At 38.8% G+C, this 17205-nt stretch overlaps 1 protein-coding gene across 5 annotated transcripts in view; it reads left to right on the top strand.

Annotated features, from left to right (window-relative positions):
* Positions 1–17205, top strand: part of BTBD9 (BTB domain containing 9) — a 149848-nt gene that overhangs the window by 108608 nt on the left and 24035 nt on the right. For 2 of the 5 annotated variants that reach the window (XM_068939544.1, XM_068939547.1), the window contains one exon: positions 422–529. In XM_068939544.1, coding sequence (XP_068795645.1) covers positions 422–529 — 108 coding nt within the window. Of the gene's footprint in view, positions 1–421; positions 530–1615; positions 1646–9690; positions 11172–17205 lie in introns of those variants that run through there. The other 3 variants (XM_068939546.1, XM_068939545.1, XM_068939548.1) reach the window with 3 other exon arrangements.

Raw genomic sequence — 17205 nt, 5'->3', positions numbered from 1 at the left:
TAAAAAGGTAGTGTCTTCTTTTAGTCACAAAATTCTGAATTTTTCTTCTTTCCCCTCTTAAACTGACCTTTCCAACCAGATCTTGTATTTAGGTTTAAAGCAGGCAATTCTACATTGCCAAAAAAATTAGTTCATTCATTGTCTTTGAAACAAATTAGAAGTAATTAGATGAATGTCATAGAATATTGAGAATAAGATGGATATTGTAAGTCAGTTATTGGCCTTAGGATGATGAGAATAGAGACATTCAAGTCTGAGATGACAGAAACTACTGTTAAAAGACCTTGTTAAATATTAGAGGCACATTACAGAAGAAACAGTTCAGTTGAAAAAGGTTTAAGAGGAAATAAAGGACTAGAAGACTAAAGCAACTTGGTTAATGTTCATTGTACTCAGCCCTCAACTACTTTGTCATGCTTAGGTTGCTTCTTTGGGACTGTGATGATCGAAGCTACAGCTACTACATTGAGGTTTCAACAAATCAGCAGCAATGGACCATGGTGGCTGATCGTACAAAAGTTTCCTGCAAGTAAGTTTAATTTTTTTCTACTTATTTACCCAAGGAGGAACTGGAAACTGGACCTGGAACTGGAGCTTCCTTTTGTTCACTAGTTACAGAGCTGACTCTGACTGTAAAAATGGTCTTTACATAACCTGTAGCTTACTAACACTAGACTCCAGTAAATGTAACTTTAAGAAGTAGAATCTTCTAGTGTGGCTGAATACCTAGACTTTCAAACCAGAATCAAGTTTTGAAGATTCAGATCATTGTTGTGTTTTCCGGTTTGATTGCTCATTCTCAGAAGCAATCTGACTACCATGCCTTTGCTTTTGTGATCCCCCAAATTTTCCCCCAAAAATGGAAGACCACCAAACCAAAACAGATCAACAATTGAACTCAACTCAGCCTTGCTCTTGTGATGTGGTCAGTGCATATAGGCCAGGTAATCTGCTTTTGACTAGGACCCTTGTATAGAAAGACACCCTTCTTAAAAAAGAAATAAAACCAGAAAAACTGTTCTATTTTTAATTTGTATACATCAGTCCGGAGAATTCCGGGCTCCCTCCACGCATATGTACTCTCCATTGGCTTTTCTGTAATTCCTGGATCCGTGGATAAAACCTGTTGTTCTAGTACGGAAGAGTAATTCAGTGTTGATAGCCCCAACAGCTCTCTTAAACCATTTGATAGTTCTGATTCCAAGTAAAGAATGACTCAGATACTTGTCGTGGGATTGAAAGGACAGGCTGCAAATTTATCCATATTGCTTATCCAAAAGCAAGGCATGCCCAGCATTCAGTGAATGTCGATAGGATATGATTTTCTGGCTGATCCCTAGGGAAGTTCAAGCTTATAGAAATCCTGTTTCTCTCCTTTTCCTCCAGTCCATTTCCCACAAGACATGCTTTCTCATGTGGGATGAAATTGAAGTCTTCAGCTCACGTGGGGACAGTCACCACCCATCCTGTATTTATGTGAACCCAAACAAAATGGAGTTTACAAATTGACAGAGATATGTCACAGTTTGTCACACTGGGCAAGAGAGCTATTCAGTCCTTTCTAGCAACGCTGCTGATATACGTTTTCTAAAGTTTATATTCCATCTCTTAACAGGTGATGAAAATCAAGCATACGTTCTAATGTGGTCTGGAAAGGCTGGTGAAAGAGAACTTGACATGTGCTTTTACTGTCTATAAAGGACAGGATATTGATGAACAGAAATCTTGACTTCTATCTCTAGCCCTGGGGAAAGACTAAAGGAGATTTAATCATTCTCAAAGGCATCTCAGTGCAGTGGATAAGATAGATCTTTTTGTCTGCCCCCAACAGCAGGAACACTAAAAGGCCAAAATCGGGCGGGAGGCCGGGGAGCTTCTTTTTACACTTGTTCCTTGTACGCATTCATAAGGCATAGCAGTCAAAAGAAAAGTATGCACAGTGCAGATGGAATTGCTTATTGGCTGCCAAGTTCAAGTATCTACTGACCATATTCAAACCAAACCTTTTTGAAAGCCTTAATCTTGGACAAGCATGGGAAAGTAGAGGTAGCTGCTGCTTTGTGATATACTTCAAGATCCTGATTCAAAACATAGGTACTCTAGAAAGTAATAGCTGCAGGAACTACTTTTATATCAATTAGGGAATTGTATTTCCCCTGATTTTGTGCTCTGACACACAAGCATCCAGGTTAGAAAATGCCAGTCCTAACACTTTAGGTCTTAACAGGGTCAGGTAGTGGGAAACGTGTAATATTAAGCATAGCCCTCATAGCACTGTCTGTAATTATCTGTGCTAAATAAATTCAAAGACCTAGTCCTAAAGCTGGCAATTACAAAAGCTCAGTGGGCACCAGAAAAATTGAGGTCATTGAGGATTAAAAAATTACAAAGAAAAATAAGCAATTTGAAAAATCTTTTTTCTCTTTGAAAGTTTCCTACTCTATCCAGTTATATTTAATGCTATATTACCTGTAACTGGTAGAAGTTAAAAGGTTTGTGCCATTCTCCCTCCATTCTCCATTTTCAGGCAGTTTCTTTACATTTAACAGCATTTTTTATGTGTTCGGTTTAAATCTCTTTCCCTTCGCAATCAGTAAATGAGACTTTTTTTTTTTTTTCACAACCACCCAGCACAGAAAAGAAAACCCTTTACATGTATTTAATTTTTTTTTCAGGTAGGATTTTCACTGTAGTGGCAGACTGATAATCTAAATTTTCTTGAAGATTTACCTTCAGGACGTAGGTATCGAACTTATAAATTGTTTTAGTTGCATACTGAGTTTTATTACCTGAGCAGTCTCTTCAGACGATTTTCAGAGTTAGGTCCAATGTCCTAAAAGATTGTTTAAACAGAGACTGATTTTAAAGAACATTATAATCTGTTTAATACAGACTTTCAAAATGCCAGCTGAATAAGTCAATATACAGCACAAATACTACTGTTTAATCTGTAAAGTGAGGATAGTATTTTTATTCTTTGTGGATATTTGAGGATTAGTCAGTAAAGTACTATGTAAATACTGAACGCTACTAATATTAGGACTTTTTTGTAAAGTAGAGAAGATCATAATTTCATATAGTCAGAGCTGGACGACTTCATGGGCTTGCTGAGTTTTGAAAAATACTGAAAAGTGTTGCTATGCGCAAAAAAGGGTTTTCTGTTTCAGCAGCCATGCTCTTAGTGCTCTAAAATAGTTAAATGTAGAACAGTTTTCTTGGAAGAGACATCATCATTCAGTGACTCGTACACTGAATGTGTATGTGAAGGAGACAAAGCATATTGAAAAGAGAAAAATGAGCCAGTCACTGGTAGGGCTATGTGAAAAATTGATTTTTTGATTCAGTTTCTGAACTAAAAAAAGGCATCATGGATTGAACCAAATTTTAAACGTGAGAATTTTTTCCCCTAACAAGAAAAACAAGTTATTTTAACTTCATGTAATTTTAACAAAAGCAGAAGAGAGGGCCTGAAGAGCTAGATTTTAACCACAGTTAACAGAAGCAGTAACAAGGTAGAAGTGGTACAGTTTGCCTGATTTGATATAATAGCATCATGGTAAAGATATGCCTGTTGGATGCAAGAGATGCTTTAGCACAGGGAATTTATATTTTCCAGCACCTAGAGACACCTACACCACCGGACTGGATGTGTTCTAGAGTGAGCTCTTGTACTAAGTATTTCATGGAGCTATGACCAGAACGCAGGTATCTCACCTCCCCAGGGCCGTAACGTTGCAGTTATAGTCATTCTGTCTCTGTCCTTCCCCTTACCAGAGATACGTTAGGCATTTTACGCAAACAGCGCAGCTCCAGCAGGAGAGAGAAATTTGCCTCAGAACGCCCAAAGCCAAGCAGTTCGGGCACTCCCCTAGCATCAGCGAGACTCCAACTCGTGCACTGTGGCTGTGTTTGACCCACTTCTTGGGGTTTAGGCAGCCAGTTAAAGATTCCTGCATTTAGCAATTTGCCTTAACCGGACTACAGGATAACAGGGTAGAAGCGACGATACCCTCATCTCTTCGTTCTCCATATTTTTATGAATCCAGCACTCCTCTTTGCACTGGAAGAAACAAAATGAAAACAATTCAGAATGTTTTCTAATATGGTCTAAGTTTGCAAAGATTTCCTGTCTCAGCCAAATCTTTCAAATCTTTTTTTTTTGGGGGGGGGGTGGGGGGGGTGGAATGCTTTATTTGACATCCCTGCTGGAAAAGGGCTAACTGATAACATTGGTATAAAAATTATGATAGTTTCTGCTTGTGCCCCTTTAAAGAAAATGAGAGGCAGGCATATCCCTGCATGGGACTATGCCTGTTCAACTACCAGGGCCTCTCAGAGCAATAGTGAGCTAAGAATCTGCTATGAGATACCATTATAAATGTATTTCTGTGAGGCTCAGATACGAGTTCTTTGGAGAAAAATATACTCCAAGTAATGCCTATTTCCTCTACAAATTTTAGATCTGTGTGAAATCTAGATACTGGATTTATGCTTTTAGGCCTTAGTTCTGTGTCTAATATTGTCCTGCAGTAGACTCTAGAAAAAGATCTTGCTTGTTTTCCAATATAGGATATGCTGCAGTAGCAAATGGAAGTGGAGGGAGTTAAAACGCAAGAGACTTTCACAGTGGCACACATTTGAAGAGATATTTCCATATTTACACTGAAAAAAAATTTATTTGTTGGTAGTATTCTATGTTCCCTTTCCGGTCTTCAAAAATAAATATGGCTAATAATTGTTTCCTTTTCTTCTTGGCTTGTCTGTCTACCTGATCTTTCAGTGAAGTTTTAATCCTTTGTTGAAGTCATTGGCTTGCTGTCTTGCAAGTGTTTTGTGAGGTCTCCAAACAATTCTGCTGAATCTCTGGCACAAGGGGTAGGATGAACCAAAAAGACAACAGATACAAACCTCGCCAGGTGTCTCTGAGCGGCAAACAAACTCATGAGAAAGAAAATTAAATCAAGTTATGTTGAAATAGCATGTGTTGGCTTTGATGGTCTACTGAAGTATGAAGTTTCCTTATAAACTTTGAGAATGCTGCTTTTGGTTGTTTTAAGGGTATTTTGTGTAAATTTTAGTGGTATTTTGTGTAAATTAATAATTCGGTGCTCAGAGTGAGAAGCTGACAGGCTACTCCTAACCTCCTCTTCGCTCATAGTCTTGAAAGGCTGAACGCAGAAACTAGGTGTCCGTTATCTTTGCAGGGAGAGCTGGCTTACCCTCCCTAAGAGGGAGCCAATTCATGCGTACTGCCTAGGTAACTGTCAATTTTAAAATGCTGCAGGTAGGCTAATTTTCTTCGTTTTCAGAATAAACTATTTTTCTCTGCACAGTATGACAGTAATGAAAGCCAGCCTGGTCTATTAAAAAAAAAAAAAATTATGGTAACTTAGCTTGAGTGTGTTACTGCTGAACAGTAGAGACATGTACTTGTTAGGAAAAAATGCTGACAGAAAGTCTGAAAGTCAAATGAAAAACAGAAAACACCAAAGGCCAGGAGGAGTTAGACCTCAGAGTTAATGTTTCTTTTGATAAAATAAGCACTGTAAAGACAAATATGAAACAGGCTATCATCAAGGTTATCAACTGGATGTCATTCTTTAAAGTTCTGTCTTGTGTAGTTGTTGTACTCCAACATGGAGTTACTCCAACATGTAATCCATGATAGCAGTCATATAATGTTCAGTTTCCCAGTAGGAAGAAAGAATCTGATACTCTGATAGAATTTGGGAGACAATGCACATGGTTTATTTATGAGGTGTTCCTGGGGAATTGGCATCAACTGTCTATGTGACTGTTTGCGGCCAGTTTTATCATTTCCTTGGTGAAGGGCATGACTTTACTTTCAGAGGGCTTATAGTGTTTTACTGTGTTAATTCATTTCTTCTGCTGTATTATTGTTTATTATTCAAAGTATGCTGCTGGGTTGTCGTAGATGTTTAAAAATTTCGACTTACTTTCATGTTGCCATTGCAACATTATATTATTTTTATTGTTATTATTATTGCTCTTTCAGTTCCTAAATTCTGAGCCAAGTGGCTATAGCCACTGCAATTTGTTGTAATTTCTATATGGATGTAATTAATACTTTATATAAGCCATTTGGGGCAGATGGGATTCATTAACAAAATTTATATTTCTGTAATATTTTCTGATTGATTTTTGAATTTCTCAGAGTAATTTTCAACTTCTAGTTTACTGCTCTTTTCCAGTGTTTAAGATTTCTATTGTATGGTATTCTACATGCATTTCCAGTTTTCAGAAGCTGTTTTATTTCCTTTGATAATAAGTCATGGCAAAGAACACTCTCTGGAAAGGTCCAAGGCTGAAAACAGCTATTGCATCTAACAGTTTTAAACCACTTTTCAGAATGTACAATTGACTATTTTCCATGTTTTTTAGGGACTTGAAGTAAGAAAATACTTCCAGATTGCACATCATTAGTGGCTTACTCAATTTTAGATTCTGCTTCTAGGTATACCTTTGTGAAACCTTGCTAATCTCTATCATGACTGATTATTTCTGTTGCCCTAGAGATAAGATTTGTAGAGTCTGAATACCCTTGTTCATAATTGCTTGCTGCATGTGGTTATGTGTATTCATATATGCAGTTTCTCATACTTAGCCACAAGCATAGGAGTTTTTCCTTCTCTTCTCCTCTAGTTCCTCCAGTTCGCCTTGTGATCCCATCTCTAGAATAAACTCACATCCTCTTTCACCCGTGATTCTTCTCCTTAACCATTTTCATATGACTGTTTTCTGTCATAGAGCACTTCTCAACTCTTTTTTCTTTCCAGTTGTTTGTCTGCTCACATCAGTTCTCTGCTTGCTGAATCGTACGTTGTCCTGTCGTACCTAGAATGAGAAAAGAACGTTCTTGTCTAGTTTTTGTACAGTCCTTAATTCTGGTTCACACCCAAGCTGCCAAGTGGCAGAGTGGAACAGAGTATGAAAAACTGCTCTTGTACCTCTTGTATAAAGCTGAGTATATTTGGACTGCAGTTCATCCTATTTTATGCGAAGATAACTTCACATAAACTCTTGTGAAATCCAAATGTCTTCTCCAGAACTGCAGTGTAGCCACATTCATACAATACGAAGATGGAATGTATTTAAGCAAGATGTCTGGAAAATTGTCACATTGTTGAGCTCAATTTCAAGTCTTGCTTGACTAAAATAAACTGAGGGTTCTCATTATTCTATTCTCTGTGCTACTAGTAATGCCTGCTGGGGCAAGTCAGACAGATATAAAGGGTCATTTTGTGTAATTATTGAGCTCCAAAGCCCTGAATGGTAGTGGCATTGAAGTACATAATTTTTGCGTTTGTATGTTCACATTTTATAGGATTCTAATAAAGCAAAAGAGGAAAAAAGATACAGCTTCACCAATCTGGCATATTAAGCACAAAGATTTCACGGACAGAAAAGAGAGTAGTATCCTATTTCAGAATGTTAGAAGGCTCTTAGAAGTGTGAAAATTCTGCATCTAGTATTTAATTTGCCAGTTTTTATTTTAGCTGATTCTAGCTGATGGAAGAATACATAGTGTCTTCTAAGTTGTTTTTCTGAACAGCAATTCAGGATAGTGAGAAGGTTCTCAGCTTACTAAGTTGTCTCCTCCATTTTTTTCCACTTGTACTTTCTGATCATCATAGTTGCTTTTCAGCCACAAATATGCATGCATTTTTTGAACAAGCCTTGAGAAGAGAAGCATTGAGTTGCAAATGTATTAGTCTCCTTGGAATATTTTTTTCCATACACTCATTTCACTGCAGCTCTGTATATACCATACGCACTTAAGTTTGGACTAACTTTTTGCTTTACTCTGTTTTGCCATGTGAATGGCCTGTTCTCAGCTCCTCTTCATGTATGTTATTGTTGGGATAGTGAAGAAAACAGCACAGTAACTCCAACATCAGGTTGGATGTGTGTTCGGTTTTGCTTCAGGGAAAAAAGAAGTAATACTCGGTAATACCCACAGTATCAGTAACTGTTTTTAGGTGTTGGATTTTTCTCCTGTGTGATCAAAGGCTTGAGCATCTCTTTAGATGCCTGTTAAAATCGTTCGCTAATGATATAAGTAGATTGTGTATCCTTTTTATTATTTCATGACATATCTCTTAGACAAAAGATATATACATGTATATACATATATGCATACACATTTTGATGAAGAAAAGGGAACTAAGAATAATTGTTACCTCAGAGTGTATCATTAATGTACACAAAGAGCTTTATAAAAGAAAAATCCTGTGGAGAGCCAAGCTGTGTTGATTAAGCTGAATTACGTTTGTTCCTTTCTGGGTTGGAGGGAATAGTCCTAGAGAGGCCTTCACCCTTAGCCCGTGAAAGTGATATCCTAGGGAGTTCTCCAAAACCACAGTGTTCCCTGGGAGCGTGCAGCTTGAATCCTGTAATACTGAATTCATTTTTACTTTAGCTGTTGGGGGTTTTCTATTTCAAACAGTAATATAAATCCTGATGAAATGAATATGCCTTAATCCCGCATTATCTACTTATTAATATGATATTCTGTTGATCATGCTTTAGAATAAGTCCTAGTTTTCTACTTCTCTGGCATAAATAACAGGAAATTTATGCTGACTTTTCAGAGTACTAAATTCAATTTGAATGCATTTGTGAGCAGTTTTGTTTTGAAATATTATTTTACAAAATCACAGAATCACAGAATGGTTTAGGTTGGAAGGGACCTCTGGAGATCATCTAGTCCAACCTCCCTGCTCAAGCAGGGACCTCTAGAGCATGTTGCCCAGGATCACATCCAGACGGGTTGTGAATATCTCCAGGGAAGGAGACTCCACTACCTCTCTGGGCAACCTGTTCCAGTGCTCTGTCACCCTCACAGTGAAGAAGTTTTTCCTCAGGTTCAGACCGAACTTCCTGTGTTTCAGTTTCTGCCCGTTGCCTCTCGTCCTGTTGCTGGGCACCACGGAGAAGAGATTGGCCTCACCCTCTCGACACTCCCCCTTCAGATACTTATACACGTTGATCAGATCACCTCTCAATCTTCTCTTCTCCAGGCTGAACAGGCCCAGCTCTCGCAGTCTTTCTTCATAGGAGAGATGCTCCAGTCCCCTGATCATCTTTGCAGCCCTCCACTGGACTCTCTCCAGTAGTGCCATGTCTCTCTTGTACTGGGGAGCCCAGAATTGGACACACATAGGAGAGATGCTCCAGTCCCCTGATCATCTTTGCAGCCCTCCACTGGACTCTCTCCAGGAGTGCCATGTCTCTCTTGTACTGGGGAGCCCAGAAGTGGACACAGCACTCCAGGTGTGGCCTCCCCAGGGCTGAGGCAGAGGGGCAGGATCACCTCCCTCGACCTGCTGGCAACACTCTGCCTAATGCACCCCAGGAGCCCACTGGCCTTCTTGGCCACAAGGGCACATTGCTGGCTCATGGTTAACTTGTTGTCCACCAGCACTCCCAGGTCCTTTTTGGCAGAGCTGCTTTCCAGCAGGTCCACCCCCAGCCTGTACTGCTGCATGGGATTATTCCTGCCTAGGGGCAGGACCTTGCACTTGCCTTTGTGGAACTTCCGCCCAGCTCTCCAGCCTGTCCAGGTCCCTCTGAATGGCAGCCCCGCCTTCTGGTGTGTCAGCCACTCTTCGCCCAGTTTCGTATCATCCGCAAACTTGCTGAGGGTGCACTCTGTGTCCCTTCCTCCAGGTCATCGATGAATACATTGAACAAGACTGGACCCAGGACTGACCCCTGGGGGACACCGCCACCTACAGGCCCCCAACTAGACTCTGTGCCACTGACCACAACCCTCGGAGCCCGGCCATCCAGCCCGTTCTCAATCCACCTCACCGTCCACTCATCCAGCCCACACTTCCTGAGTTTACCTAGGAGGAGGTGATGGGAGACAGCGTCCAAAGCCTTGCTGAAGTCCAGGTAGACAACATCCACTGCTCTGCCCTCATCTACCCAGCCAGTCCTTCCATCAGAGAAGGCTCTCAGATTGGTCAAGCATGATTTCCCTTTGGTGAATCCATGCTGACTCCTCCTGACCACCTCCTTGTCCTCCATCTGCTTAGAGAGGACCTCCAGGAGGAGCTGTTCCATCAGCTTTCCCGGGATGGACGTGAGGCTGACAGGCCTGTAGTTTCCTGGCTCCTCCTTCTTGCCCTTTTGGAAGACTGGGGTGACACTGGCTTTCTTCCAGTCCTCAGGCACCTCTCCTGATCTCCAGGACCTTTCCAAGATGATGGGGAGTGGCCTAGCGATGACATCTGCCAGCTCCCTCAGCACTCGTGGGTGTATCCCATCGGGGCCCACGGATTTATGGATGTCAAGTTTGGACAAAAGATCTTCTAACCTGATCCTCCTCGACCGAGGGAGAGTCTTCCTTTCTCCAGCCTTCCTCTCTTGTCCCCAGCGTCTGGAATTCCTGAGGACTGGCCTTAGCAGTGAAGGCTGAAGCAAAGGCAGCATTCAGTAACTCTGCCTTCTCTGTATCCTTTGTCACCAGGGCACCCGCCCCATTCAGCAGCGGACCGACATTTTCCCTAGTCTTCCTTTTGCTACAGATGTATTTGAAGAAGCCCTTCTTGTTGTCCTTGACATCCCTTGCCAGATTTAATTCCAAACGGGCCTTAGCCTTCCTTGTCGCATCCCTGCATACTCTGACAGCGTCCCTATATTCCTCCCAAGTGGCCTGTCCCCTTTTCCACATTCTGTAGACTTCCTTCTTCTGTTGGAGCTTTGCCAGGAGTTCCTTGCTCATCCATGCAGGTCTCCCGCCCACTTTGCTCGACGTCTTACTCAGAGGGATGCACCGAATAGTAATAGTTAAGTTTATGTAAAATATCTATTGTGTAGTCTTCTATTTAAAATAAAAAACAAAGGAAATGTTCAACTGTATTTTCTTACATGAATTCATGAACGTTTACACAGAATTTTCCATATCAGTGAAATTTCCCAGTGGCTTTGCCTTTTTGATTCTTGTAAGATGGCTTTCTAAAGCTTCTGTGATAAAACTGCAAGCTTACAAGTTATTGTTATTTCAAGAGATTACGTGTAAGGTAGTTCAGACTCTGCTATTAGCCACTGCTTCTATCATAAGTGTGGGACATAAGAGGGTTTTTCAGAAAATATATTTTCATTTTGCTTTGAATAATGGAAGGACTTACTACTGAAGGAGAAAGAGGTTCCCTTGATTATTTCGTGAACCTCAAATTATGTTTCTGATAGTCGTTCTTCCTTTTTTTAAATTTTTCTCTCTTTTTCTGAATCTTTTACTTCTTGGGCTGTTACTAATAAAGCGTAGTTAGGAAGCATACCAGTTAGGAATTTATTTTCTCTGTTGTGAGTATGAATGGAATTGGTTCACTCTGGTTTCTGGCTGCTGTACTCATTCTTGCATGTTCTGCACTAGCCATTCTTTCAGTTCTATATTCATCTTTGCAACTATTTATCCCCATTGAGTTTGAGCAAGACCAGCTGCTGCCAGAATCGTTGATTCTGCGCTGCCTTGCAGGTCTTGTAAATCACCATGATGAGACACCATGGTGCTTTCAGCAGAAGCTGTTGCTGCCGTTTATCTGTCTGCTACTCGGCTGCCTTGTAGATTTTTTGCCTCCTGTTTTAATACCCGTGACTTAAAAATACGCCAACATACGGTTGCAGTTGATTTGTTGAATTTGCATAAATTGACCACCTCCAGTTTAGAACTTATCAATGCAAAGTCATGGATTGGATAATCAGACTCATCTTTTCCATTATTTCTCTGCATAGTGCTGCTCGTTTTCTTCCATTCTGACACAGAAACTTTTTTCACTCCCTATCCACTGAGCAATAAAGACTATCTCTTCCACACCTATTTATCTGAAAGTTTTTATATTAGCAGACAATTTCTAGAGCTTTTAAATGTTGTGGTTTTTTTTAATTGGCTGTATGATTGTTAAAGTGAATTTACTTTTAACTATTTTACTGATTACTTTACATGCACTTTTGATGTTTTATGGTAAACCTGTCATTCTGAGGTGTCAACCACTTCAGAATCTTTACTGCGTTTTTCACATATGCCTTGGGTAAATTCAGATACACTTCAATGTCAGTATCTTTCTCAGTCCACTTTCTTGCTTTTTTTTTTTTTACTAAATGATCAGATACAGCCTTGCTTAGTAGGCAGTATATTTGAGAGGGGAAAAAATCAGCATCTGGGATGCTTTTACTTATTCTAATACTGTTTTTGCTGCTCGCTCTTATGATAGATTTGTACAAAGGCCTGAATTCGAAACAGATGCATGTTTCCCTGAGAGACCAGATTATGGATTCATTCAGACTTCTTGATTCTGCACTAATAAAACAAATATAAATAAATAGTATAAATGATGAAAAGAAAATTAGATCATTAAAGTAGATTTAGTTCAGTCTGCATTAACAGCCAATGTGGAGATATTAATGTTCAATTACTGGGCAGTCTGATTCTGTTTATATCTGTCGTATTCTGTGAACAGATGTTGCAGAGCTAGGACTGAGATTTTAACCAGTTTGAATATTGTCATCTTTATAGAGGTAGCATTCCTATGCAGAGGATTACTAGTTTAGACCCATGTGAAAGATGAAATTTGTTTTAGAAGAAGTGAAGGCTCTAAGCTATTCTGATACCACTTTCCCAAATCCTAACAAAATAACTTTATGGATCTAACCCCCTGCTTCCAACTGTACTAACCCACTAGAAATAGAAGAAGAAATTCTTAATTTAAAGATACCATTTCCATTAAAGATACTAAAGATTTTGAAAAACAGTAGCCGTTCACAAGCTCAATGTATATTCTGGTGTTTGGGGTGCGTACCCTGGAGTACTCCGTCGAGTGGGTTGTTTGTTGTCGGAAGACATTGGAGAGCTGCCTTCAAATCCCTCCTTGGAAGCAGGAAATTTGAACACCCTTGATATTTACGTTCAAATTCAGAGCCCTTATTCCAGTCTGTAGTCGGAGAGAATATACTCTCCCTATTTCATTTAAAATTTCAATTTTTCTCAACTTTTCTTGCTTCTCTTCTGCATTTACTTGAACATGGTACCTTGGATATTTTAAACACCTGTCACCAAAAGAGCTAAAATTACTTTGCCAGCATGAATGAATTGGGCTTTATAAAACCAATATTAAGTTGATAAATATGGTTTGTATTTTGTAGACAGGGGACACTCCTGGATATGGAAGCTCTAAATCCTGATCTACATCTTTTTAGTCCTGAAATTTAATTACAAAACTCTTTGTCCTCTCCTCTTTGTACCCTTTCTTCTTGACTTAATCTGTCATCTCTGCCAGACTTAAAAGGAAATCACATGACGTGAAAGCTTGCTTTTTTAGTTGGGAGACAGAAGTGTTAATTGTGGAATTATCAATCTCAAACCAAATCCATTTTTCATATTTTAGTGACTCTAGTTATGCAAGAAAATTTTACTTTCCTGCAAGCTGAATATAACGTAATGTATAACCAACCCAGTAGCTAAAAACACCCTTCATGATTGCCTTCACTCTAAATCTCTCTGACCAAAAGAATGTGTAGTCTACAAGAGAATATCTACTTAAATATTTTCCCCCTCTCAAGCACTTATGTCCCAGTTTGACCTATAGCATTAAACAAGTCTGGAAAAGCCTTTTGTCTTAACAGGTGTTCTTGGCCAGCTATGGCCAGCTCTGCTAAATGTAGTGCAAATACTAATTTTCTTATTAACAGAGAGTACTACTGCCCTCTAGGCATCCTGTTAATCAAACCTTCTTCCAGTCAGCAGAGGAACAAATTCACAGCTTTTGGGTAAGGACTTGAGAATGCTGATTACTGCTGTTATGTTAGAGAAGGATCCATCAGCAATATATGGGATTGCCTTCACTGAGTATTTCCTCTTTTGAAAATATCTAGACATGCGTGCACATACCCACTCACATGCGCACTCATATCACCTTTATAAGTAAACGTTACTGCAAAAAATTCATCCAAATAGTGGACATCTCCTGTGAAACTGGCTCATCTCTCTACTGGAGTTAGGAAAGGAATGCCTAATACTTGAACTGTTGTTTTGTGGCAATGTTTATTTACTTTGAAGTTGATTGTTGCATAAGATCATCTAATCACCCAAGGAATAGGAGATGCTTAGATGTTCATGAACTAGATGGGAAGTTACTATTCTGTCTGTAGTTACCCTTTCTTATAGGCAAAGTCTTTAAGCATAGCGACTGTTGACATCTCATTGTAGTCAGGAGCCCAGTCAGAGGTGAATGCATCTTATGCTAAATGTGGCATTTTGCTTTCTTTCTAGAGATTGGTCCTAATTAGATTTTTGGTATTCAGCATCCAACTTCATCAAAACGTTGAAAAGTACACTTTTTCTCATGCTGGCCTAAGCAGGCATAGTCTTCGGTATTACAAATACCCTGCATTGTCACAGCACAGTTTAAGATATATACAGTATTAAACTGCTGATTTATTCCAAGTAACATTTTTATCTGTACAGATTATATCCATGAATCACAACAGAGAAGAATTATTAGATGCTTAGGTTCATCCTCTCAGGATTTCTATACTACTGTCATATGTGGTGTATTTTTTAGAATAATACTCAGGGAGTTGTTTCGTGTGTTTTAAGACATGGTGCTTCCATTCTGCTCTTTCCTTTTCTATCACACTGTGTTCCCTCAGTAAGAATTTTTTTCCTTGATACCAGTACTGAACATCACTTTACCTAATTTCATTCCATTAATTTGCTTGTATCCCTGTACAGCTTTTTTTCTTTCTTATTGGGCTTCGTATGTTTCAACTATATATTTATAAAGTCATTTTGGCTCTTTCCTATCACCTTAGTTGCTACTTTAACAAGTTTTGCGTGAATTTATTTCTTTCTCCTTCATCATGAGTCAGTTTCCTCTGTTTTAAAATGGTATGTATTAATTTTACCCAGCTTTCCTATGTTGTATGTATTTTAGTATAAAGATGCAACGGTTTGTATGAAACATTAAAATTTATTTTTATCAGACTCACAAGAGAGGGGAGCTCCCTTTTCTCAGTTTTATAACACAAAGGCAGAAACAGAAGTTGTATTTGTTATTTTTTTCTGCCTTGATTCACTTTAGTCTCATGTCTAAAATTACTGCAGTCCAGGATACAGCTTACAGGTTTTTCTAGGCAGCCCACGTGGATCTGAATCTGAAGTTAACAGGCCTTGTTTCTGACCTTGAGGTTAATAGATAATTGAGTGTGGTGGTAGGATAAAGGGTTACAGTTTTCCTCCCTTCCGTTAGCAAATATTGGTGTGTTTATATGTTGGTATGAGGAAGCCCGTGCTGATTTACTTTTTTCACTATTTTATTCTTCTTAGATGCTGTAGTTCAATTTATTGTATTCCTTGGATGCTTGACATGTCAATTAGATGTTATCGACAGTAATAGAAGGGTGGTTGCTGTAAATGTGAAGTGTTTATGAGTGGTCCATGAAATCACACCCAAGGGAATGTAAGCGAGAGGAGCGATCAAGACTTGCCACAAAGGAACTGATTAATAGGGAACATGATTCCATGTGGTATCTCTAAAAATATTGTGTATCTACCTGCTGTTAGTCAACTCTTCAGTTTGAATGGAGAAAAATAATAAAAATAACTTACAAACTGGTGTAGGATTATGGGAGGAGCACGTCTCCTCAAAGTTAATAACAGGCCCCTAGTTGTATTAGTGTGTATGTTAATGTGTGAGATAGCTCTTCATTACCTTTGCTATCTACATGAGCATCAGGAGCAATAAATGCTGGGGACAAGTAAACACAACAAAATCAGTCCAGCCAGATGGTGCATGTACATCCTCTGCCTGTATGCTCTGTGTACATGAAAGTGTGTAAATAAGATTGGCTCATAGATCTAATTACTCAAGAAATGGAGTTATTTCACAGCCTCTCTCTGCTACCCCCGCTGCCAATGGACTTACACGTAGGAACTACATGCGCAGCTGTTGACACAGCACAAGAATTTTGTTTTGTGGCGTTTTGCCAGTTGATGATAATTTGATTTAAACTAATATTTTTAAATATAAATTATGTTTCTGGAAGTTCAGAAAGACAACCCGTTGACATTTTTTAAGAAGTCTAAATACAGTTATATGTGTATATATATGTGCAAATAACATACAGTTCTGTGTATAGATATATGTACACAGCTTATGCAATAGAAAAATGCCACTGGATGCCTATATTGGCATGTGCATATATTTGAAAATCTAACTGTTAGTTACTACCTTTAGTTTTACTGTTGTTCAATTTGACTAAATCTTAACATTTTCTTTATCTAATATTGTTTCTGAAACAGCGAAAACGTCAACACTGAAGCTCTGAAAGCAGAGATTGCTAAAAGGAGTCTTTCTACGTTAGGAGCTTCATAAAGATGTCAGAAAGTATAGGCTTCACTAAATCTATTTTATGTCAACATTTGTATTCTAGTAAATACACATTATCAAGTCTGAATTTTGTTTCTACAATAAATCATACACAATAAAACATTTACAGCAGATCAGTACAGCGCTCTTGCTGCTGACAGATATTTTGTTTGGATTTGTTTAGTGAGGAGGGCAATCATATGGCATAAATAACTACAAATTTTGTTCACATGTTTACAAAATTTTATGTTCCTTATGGAAAGTAGATTCAGAATAAAACCTTTGAGGGAGAATTTTCCAAAAAGTAGGGTCGCATATGTTTGCTAGTCAATATACAAGGCAGTTATGGAACAAATACTTCAACAAATAGTTTCCGATCTTTATTATTCTCACGTTTCTCTCATTATATTTCTCTTCAACCACTTTTATTTCCTCTTCTATTACTATTTCAAGTCCTGTGTGATTTTTTCCTTAGTACTTTGGATAAAGTATATCAATGGAATATAACATAAGTGTAACTAAGATGCATTAATAGATTAGTTTTGCCTTCTACTAAGAGAACTGCAGAAAGCAAGCCCTTACTTTTTGCTTGCATCCTCCTTGCGTCTTTAGAAATATCAAGTAAGACAGGCCACCCTTTGTGGGAGTGCTGTCATGATGACAGCTGAATAGATGGAAACTCAGTTGTAAGCCTCAATTTTTTGTTGAGGGAGACGAGGATAAGAGCTGCACTGAAATTAGTTTTTAATTTAAAATCTAAAATGTAAATAACCTTGGAGTCCTCAGAATACCTTCTTTCTCATATTTTCCCTTT

The sequence above is a fragment of the Struthio camelus genome, chromosome 3 (assembly GCF_040807025.1).
Source record: "Struthio camelus isolate bStrCam1 chromosome 3, bStrCam1.hap1, whole genome shotgun sequence".
Lineage (NCBI taxonomy): Eukaryota > Metazoa > Chordata > Aves > Struthioniformes > Struthionidae > Struthio > Struthio camelus.
This window is presented reverse-complemented; position numbering and strand designations above follow the sequence as displayed.